This window comes from Palaemon carinicauda, chromosome 24 (assembly GCF_036898095.1).
Source record: "Palaemon carinicauda isolate YSFRI2023 chromosome 24, ASM3689809v2, whole genome shotgun sequence".
In the NCBI taxonomy this organism is placed as follows: Eukaryota; Metazoa; Arthropoda; class Malacostraca; order Decapoda; family Palaemonidae; genus Palaemon; species Palaemon carinicauda.
Genome location: NC_090748.1, coordinates 75,213,774 through 75,223,472, shown reverse-complemented (window position 1 = coordinate 75,223,472; position 9,699 = coordinate 75,213,774). Strand labels below are relative to the sequence as shown.

General features: G+C 36.0%; 1 protein-coding gene across 1 annotated transcript in view; it reads right to left on the bottom strand.

Annotated features, from left to right (window-relative positions):
• Positions 1-1,978: 1,978 nt before the first annotated feature.
• LOC137617870 (FAD-linked sulfhydryl oxidase ALR-like) overlaps positions 1,979-9,699 on the bottom strand; it is a 79,093-nt gene continuing 71,372 nt past the window's right edge. The window contains exon 4 of the mRNA XM_068347819.1: positions 1,979-2,282. Within this exon, the coding sequence (XP_068203920.1) occupies positions 2,120-2,282 (163 nt within the window). The 3' untranslated portion in view covers positions 1,979-2,119. The remainder of the gene's footprint in view (positions 2,283-9,699) is intronic.

Genomic DNA, 9,699 nt, shown 5'->3' with positions numbered 1-9,699 from the left:
GTTCTAAAATGAACTGGAGAGCTGTCCGTCGTCACGGGAGTACTTCCAGTAGAAGGAGACACGCCCCTGACGAAAATACAAGGGGGGAGGCAGCAACAGCCGAATCCCCAGGACTCAACCAGACAGCTCACACCGTTGCCATATTACAGAAACGAACTAGATCGGTAACTGTAAAAAAATAAAAACAAATAATATTAGTACACATTCATTCCCCCGGGAAGGCTCCGAAGAGGAATCCCGAGGGAAAGGAAAGAATTACACAACAGGCACGTGCCCTCACAACCACTTACACTCGCGGAAGGAGAGCTGTAACCAAAACAGAATTATAACAATTATAATTATGTAACTATGTAATTATGTAATTTAGAAATGAATGAACACTAAAGAAAGAACGAAAACCACGAAAGGAAACGTTCTACAAGCTGAAAAACAAAAAACAACTACAATTAGATTCATAACTAATTGAGACAAACGTACGGCGTAGCAACCCCCCCATACGGAAAGGAAGCTACAAGGCCGTAGTAACACGTAGTAAAAAGGATGAACGACCTCAAGAGAGAGAGAGAGAAAGACATAAGTCAAACTCGATCGCCACCCATAAAATTACGCCGTGGTGGCCTAACTGCCGAGGCCTCCACGTAGATATCGTACACTACACACACAAAGCTGAAAAGGAAACTTACTTATTTCTATACTCAAATATATATACAAACATGAAAACATGTTTACATATATATTGAGTAAAAGAAAAGTAAGTGATTAAGTAAAGACAAAACAAAACAATGGCTGCCAAGCGAGGACCAAGACAGAGACGTCTGTCACAGTCCGAGCCAAAAGTGAAAGTGAGTATTCACCTGTGTGTGAGGGGGAGGAGGGGTAGCTAGCTACCACTCCCCTACCCCCCCGCTAACTAGCGCGGGGGTAATACACCCTCGTTAAATTCTAATGGCTCACCATATCAGCTACGCTAAAAGTAATACCCTTTGTAAATAGCGTGGTTTGTATTTCGGTTACGGAACAACTGGTCTTTAATAGCCTTCAACTCAGCCGCCATCCTGGCGTACCGAGGGTCATCTGTAGATACCGTTCCTGTAGAGGGGGCAGGAGATACTACCTCAGGAGAAGGTTCAACTTCTACAGAAGAATTAATTAAGGGATCAAAAAAAATTTTTAAGCTAAGCTCACTAGCAGAATTAGATTTAGTTCTCGAAGCCCTCCTGGCTTTATCTAACTCTAACTTACGCACATAGCATTTCATATTTAACCATTCTTTCTCGCTCAAAACCTCACATTCCTTGCACCTATTATCAAGTGCACATTCAAAACCCCTGCACTTTAAACAAACAGTGTGAGGGTCTACCGAAACTTTCGGTAACCTCACCTTGCATACCTCATTTACACAAACATGAAAATGAAGTTTATCAGTTATCGTAAACAAACAAATAGTTAAAGAATAATAAATGCAACTGCCAAAACCCTAGATCAGTGTACGTCACCAAAAATACAGGGAAAGCGAACGAAAAACTCCAATGGCGGACCAACGACGTTATCAGTCCAACCGGCAGAGATGATCTGATGAACAGAAAACGGGAATGATTCCAAGTACCACCCTGTAAGGGGTGTTAACCACCTAACCGCACAACCACCACACGGAGGTTGCCGCGAGTTTTAAAAAATTCTGCCGGACGTCAGAGACTATAGCTATACATATACAACTGCCTGGTATGTTCTATTCATAAAACATCAGGTGTCTCAGAAATATCTCGTTTTCTTGTTTGGGTAAGAATTATGTATATTAAAAGAGATTATATCAATATAATAAATCCAAATATTACTTTATAAATATTAACTTGAATATATAAAACTTTTCTTACTTTAAATCTGAAACACCACCTCTAACAGACAGAACATCATAAAAAGTTTAGAGAAAGAAGCAATTCCTAGGTTAAAATAAAATACGGGATAATGAAACACACCATTACATTTTCTCACTCTTATTAGCACCTTTATTTGAGTTTTCTCTTTATTTCAAAAATAAATATCTATTAACAATGTAAAATCTAATTCATGTTGGAAAGAAATCACTACTTTAGTAAATGGGACTAAAAACTAAGTCACACTAACCGCAAGAGCCATCAGTCCACCCATCTCGCCATCTTTGATCAATTAAAGAACAGTCATATTTTGGCTTACCTAACTTAACATTAACCTCATTGTGTGCATCACAGAACCAGCGGGATAAATTAGACCGAGAAGAAACATCTGGAGTGTTGTTTTTCAACCTGTCATAAATAAAGAAAACACATTTGACTTAATTCACAATTACTAAACAGTTCTTTAACCAGAAGTGGGAACATGATACATGTCTAACATTTACCTTGATTTTCTCAATATACTGTTAGATATTCAATCTACTGGCCTCTAATATTATATTTAAAGCAGAATCTAAATTACAAATCTCTCACAAACAACAAATTACCATCAAGAACATTCAATCAACTTTTAAACACCAAATTCAACAAACATTAATACATCTGGCTTGCTGAAGATATCTTCAATTCATGTAACTATGAAAACTGCTAATGTTACTTCAAAATACTGAATAGTGTTCAAAAAAATATTCAGAAACAATCAAATTAAATCTTGAAATAAACAGCATTTTGGTTTGAAAGTAAATACATGGAAATACAAATATGCAATATATATATATATATAAATATATATATATATATATATATATATATATATCTATATATATATAGATATATAATATATATATATATATATATATATATATATATATATATATATATATATAGATATATATATATATATATATATATATATATATATATATATATATATATATAGAGAGAGAGAGAGAGAGAGAGAGAGAGAGAGAGAGAGAGAGAGAGAGAGAGAGAGAGAGAGAGAGAGAGAGATAGAGATAGAGATAGAGATAGAGATATATATATATATATATATATATATATATATATATATATATATATATATATATATATATATATATATATTTACATATATATATATATATATATTTACATATATATATATATATATATATATATATATATATATATATATATTTACATATATATATATATATATATATATATATATATATATATATATATATATATATATATATATATATATGATAAATTTTGCACATTTTTACGTGTTTTTCATATTCAAATAAGCCATATATATTTTTGATACATTAATGTCTGGATTCTCTTAACGACCTCGGGATCAGAGCCCCAGGCGAAATCACACAAAGACAAGAGCTTGGCTCCGGCCGGGAATCGAACCCTGGTCGGCAAGCCTGTATAGACAGTGACTAAGCCATATATATATATATATATATATATATATATATATATATATATATATATATATATATATATATATATATATATATATATATATATATATATATATACAAACATATATAGATTTATACATATATATATATATAGTGATACCTCTACATACGATCTTAATTTGTTCCAGAAACTACTTCGTATGTTAAAACGATCGTATGTTGGAGCAAATATTCCCATAAGAATACATGGTAATTGATTTAATTCGTTCCTCAGCCTAAAAACCCCTAATAAATCCTTAATAAATGGCTATACATAATTACACGTGACATTAATACAATAACTGTATAATAAATACATATTACAAACCAAAAATAAAGAATAATAATAATGAAATAATAAATAAAAAACGGGTTGTAATGTAACACTTTACCTTAGCGACAGGCCAGCGCAGGTGTAGGGACTTCGACGCAGGAGGAGATGGAAGATCAGCGAGAAGGTAGGGACGGTGACTTTGTACGATAACGTGTACAATAACTTACACTAACTTACACTACTACGTGAACTTTAACTTAACTTAGCTTATTTCTTTTTTTCATTTTTGTATTATATTTTTTTTTACATTTTTTCTTTTCTTATTTTTAATTTTCATCACTTTCACTCGATTCGGTCTTCCTTTTCTTTGCTTCATTTTCTTTCTTTTCATCTTGATCACTAGACCGTTTTAAAGATTTTTTAAAGAAACTATCGAGTGAAAGTTGCTTTGTACGGCTTTTGAGGATTTTTCTAAAATGCGTTAAGAAAACATCATCGAACTGCGCAACAACACGGCAAACCTGAAGTTTCTGTGGGTGATGCTTGTCGATGAAATCAACAACGTGTTGATGATATGCCAACATCTGTTTTATTTCCGCCGTACCTAAGATTTCGCCTACCTCCTCGATCTCCTCCGACTCACTAAACTGCGCTTGGAACTCATCATGCTGCATGGCTTGCAGCTCCTTGAGTTCCTCGGTGGTGAGCTCTTCGTGATGCTCATCGACGAGTTCGGTGATGTCATCTTCATCCACCTCCAGACCCATGGACTTGCCAAGGGATACAATCTCTTCGACGTCTTCCTCGGCAGCAAGCACAGGTTCATTCTCGGGGCCAAAACCTTCGAAATCTCTGGGAGCAACAGTATCAGGCCAAAGCTTCTTCCAAGCGGAATTCAGGGTCCGACGAGTTACTCCCTCCCAAGCCTGATCAATGATCTTTAAGCAGTGCACGATATTGAAGTGGCTCCTCCAAAATTCACACAAAGTTAAGTTGGTGCTTTGCGTGACATTAAAGCACTGCTTAAATAAGTGCTTGGTGTACAGCTTCTTAAAATTAGAGATGACTTGCTGGTCCATGGGCTGGAGGATAGGGGTGGTATTTGGTGGAAGATACAACACCTTGATGAATTTGTATTCGTCGATGATATCATCTTTGAGTCCGGGGGGGTGAACGGGTGCATTGTCCAAACAAAGCAAGCACTTCAAAGGCAAATTCTTCTCCTGAAAATACTTCTTGACAGCAGGGCCGAAAACTACGTTTACCCATTCCACAAAGATATGCCTAGTAACCTAAGCCTTAGAATAAGAACGCCATAGAACATGTAGCAGGTCTTTATTAATTCTATGTGCTTTAAATGACCTAGGGTTTTCGGAATGGTAAACTAACAAAGGCTTAATTTTGCAGTCCCCGCTGGCGTTGCCACAAAGCGCAAGAGTCAACCGATCCTTCATTGGCTTATGTGCAGGCATTTTCTTCTCTTCGGCGGTAATGTACGTTTGACTAGGCATCTTTTTCCAAAACAGACCGGTTTCATCACAGTTGAAAACCTGCTGCTCTACGTAACCTTCCTCCGCCACGATGCTTTCGAACTTTTTAACAAAGTCTTTAGCAGCCTTAGTGTACGAACTCGAAGCTTCTCCATGACGAACAACTGAATGAATCCCGGTCCGTTTCCTAAATTTCTCGAACCAACCTCGAGACGCCTTGAATTCCTCCATTGTAGGATTGGTTGAACTCTCCCCCGCGTCACCCCGAGAGCGCACCGCCTTCAAGTCACTGTAGATAGCGCTGGCCTTCTCACAAATGATCGCTTCCGTGATCGTATCGCCAACAATCTCCTTGTCTTTGATCCATATTAACAAAAGTCGTTCCATCTCTTCAAGGGTAGGGCTACGACGTTTAGAAATAATCGTGATCCCCTTCGAAGGTTTCACGGATTTAATGGCTGACTTCTGTTTTATGATCGTCAAGATCGTCGACATATTCCGGCCATATTGTTTAGCCAGATCGCTAACACGTACACCTCGCTCATGCTTTTCTATGATTTCCTGCTTTAATTCTAATGAAAGCATAGACTTCCTCTTTTTCTCACCACTGCTACTACTTCCTGAACCGAAACTAAGCATTTTAGGACCCATGATTACGGAACACAGAAAACAACACGTGAAAAGGCAAGATAAAAAACTGTTAAAACTGAGCAAATAGAGGACAACCACACGATGCGCACGCGATGAGAGGACTGATCAAGGTGACGCTCGATTGGCGTCCCTCCGATGTGCTGCCGTCTAGCGGCGTCAACAACAAACTACGCTGCACGCTTTCCACGGGTAAGTGTATTGTTTACGTCGTATGTTGGAGCAACACTTCGTATGTTGAGACAGAAATTTGGTCGAATTTTACTTTGTACAGTATCTTGGGAAATTCGTATGTTGGGACAATCGTATGTAGAGGTTCCACTGTATATTTATACATATATAAATACAGTATATATATATATATATATATATATATATATATATATATATATATATATATATATATAAATAGATAAATATATAATTCATACATATATATATATATATATATATATATATATATATATATATATATATATATATACACATATACACACACATACATACATATATATATATATATATATATATATATATATATATATATATATATACATATATATATATATACATATATATAGATACTGTATATATATAATAAAATATATATATATATATATATATATATATATATATATATATATATATATATATATATATATATATATATATATATATATATATATACACACACACATACACATATATATAGATACTGTATATATATAATAAATATACATGATATATAATTATATATATATATATATATATATATATATATATATATATATATATATATATATATATATATATATATATATATATCATACATACATATACCAAAGCACTTCCTCCAAATTTTGGGGGTAGCCAACATCAACAAATGAAACAAAAATAAAAAGGGGACCTCTACTCTCTACGTTCCTCCCAGCCTGACAAGGGACTCAACCGAGTTCAGCTGGTACTGCTAGGGTGCCACAGCCCACCCTCCCCTGTTTTCCACCACAGATGAAGCTTCATAATGCTGAATCCTCTACTGCTGCTACCTCCGCGGTCAACTAAGGCACTGGAGGAAGCAGAAGGGCCTACCGGAACTGCGTCACAATCGCTTGCCATTCATTCCTATTTCTAGCACGCTCTCTTGCCTCTCCGACATCTACCCTCCTATCACCCAGAGCTTTCTTCACTCCATCCATCCACCCAAACCTTGGCCTTCCTCTTGTATTTCTCCCATCAACTCTTGCATTCATCACCTTCTTTAGCAGACAGACATTTTCCATTCTCTCAACATGGCCAAACCACCTCAACACATTTATATCCACTCTAGCTGCTAACTCATTTCTTACACCCGTTCTCACCCTCATCACTTCGTTCCTAACCCTATCTACTCGAGATACACCAGCCATACTCCTTAGACACTTCATCTCAAACACATTCCCCACAACTCCGATCCATACATCACAATTGGTACAATCCCTTTCTCATATAGAACTCTCTTTACATTCATGCCAAACCCTCTATTTTTTACTACTCCCTTAACTGCCCCCAACACTTTGATACCTTCATTCACTCTCTGACGTACATCTGCTTCCACTCCACCATTTGCTGCAACAGACCCCAAATACTTTAACTGATCCACCTCCTCAAGTAACTCTCCATTCAACATGACATTCAACCTTGCACCACCTTCCCATCTCGTACATCTTATAACATTACTCTTACCCACATTAACTCTCGACTTCCTTCTCTCACACACCCTTCCAAATTCTGTCACTAATCGGCCAAGCTTCTTTTCTGTGTCTGCAACCAACAACTGATTTACCTCCCATTCATGGTCATTCTCGTCTACCAGTTTTAATCCTCGTCCAAACACTCGAGCATTCACCTCTCTCACCACTCCATCAACATACAAGTTAAACAACCATGGCGACATCACACATCCCTGTCTCAGCCCCACTCTCACCGGAAACCAATCACTCACTTCATTTCCTATCCTAACACATGCTTTACTACCTTTGTAGAAACATTTCACTGCTTGCAACAACCTTCCACCAACTACATATAACCTCATCACACTCCACATTGCTTCCCTATCAACTCTATCATACGCTTTCTCCAGATCCATAAACGCAACATACACCTCCTTACCTTTTGCTAAATATTTCTCGCATATCTGCCTAACTGTAAAAATCTGATTCGTACAACCCCTACCTCTTCTAAAACCACCCTGTACTTCTAAGATTGCATTCTCTGTTTTATCCTTAATCCTATTAATCATTACTCTACCATACACTTATCCAACTACACTCAACAAACTAATACCTCTTGAATTACAACACTCATGCACATCTCCCTTACCCTTATATAGTGGTACAATACTGTACATGCACAAACCCAATCTACTGGTACCATTGACAACACAGAACACATATTAAACAATCTCACCAATCATTCTAGTACAGTCACACCCCCTTCCTTCAACATCTCAGCTCTCACACCATCCATATATAAATGAATTAGCTGTGCTGTCAAAAGTATAAATGAAGCTGCAAATTATTTATCCGATGAGATGGAGCTATTGGAGGATGTGCAATCTTTCAGGATGTCGGTCAGTGGAGAAGGATCTCTCCCTGAGAGGATTTATATCGGGGAAAAAGATAAAAATACCCGTTTATCTTACTCAGCAGTTGCATCTGGGCCCTCCAAGAACAACTCAAGAAAAGCTGTAAACAACGAAAAAGAAATGTCAAATTCTAATGAAAACAACCTTGAGGGACAGAATGGTTCATCTTCTGGTTCAGGAATTGCGGGACAGGACCGAGACCTTGATGAGATTTTGTCAGCCTACAGGAAAGATGCAGATATTCGAGGTAGTAAAGAAGACGGTTGGACAGTTGTTGGAAAAAATAATACAATTACCTAAACTTACAGCAAAAACTCATAGAAACAGTCAAGTTGAGAATCGTAGACAACAAAATTTTAAAGTGACTGGTGTTAAAAAAAACGAGCCACCACTCGTTCAAAGGAGTGAAAAAACTGTTGATGTTTTTGTTGGAAGAGTAGATACGGATGTTGACTCAAATGATATTAAAAGTTATGTTAAAGAAGTCTTTGATATAAATGTTATTAAGATAGAAGAATAGGAAATCTTCAGTTCAGAGAGCAAAGCTTGTAAACTAACAGTGAATTTAGACGAAAGGGAATGCTTATTTGACTCGGAGTCATGGCCTGAATGGGTCATAGTAAATAGATATTACAAAAAGAGACAGTAAGACAAACTTTTGATCTTATTGTTGCAACCATTTGTTTATTTTATATCATTATTGATATTTGTACTTTTGTTTTCTTTTTATTATGGCATTGAAAGTTTGTACATATAATTGTTGCTCTCTGGCGAAAAATATTGATGTGGTCAGAGAGCTTGCAGTAAGTCAGTATGACTTCATATTTTTACAGGAAACATTTGTTACAGAAAACAGACTTGGTGATTTACAGTTTATTGATGAGCATTATGAAGTAATAGGGTCACCGGCAGTCTATTCGGAGAAAGCTATCGAGTCTTTTTCCAGTAGGTAAGAGGGTGGGTTAGCTTGTCTCAGGGAAAAAAATTCTTCTCTTGATATCAAAAACATTATTATAGAGAAGGATTTTATTGTAATGTCCGTTCTTTATAACCAAAAATTACTTGTGTTTGTAAATGTATATATCCAAAGCGATATTTGTAGAATAGAGACTTTGAATGATTATTTGGCTTCACTTACTTATCTTGAATATATTTTAACTGAGATTAGATATGATTCTATATTTTTTATTGGTGATTTTAATGCAAACCCTTTTTCTGGTTGCTCATGGAATCACTTGATTGATTTTATGAAAGATAATCAACTTGAATGTTTTGATGT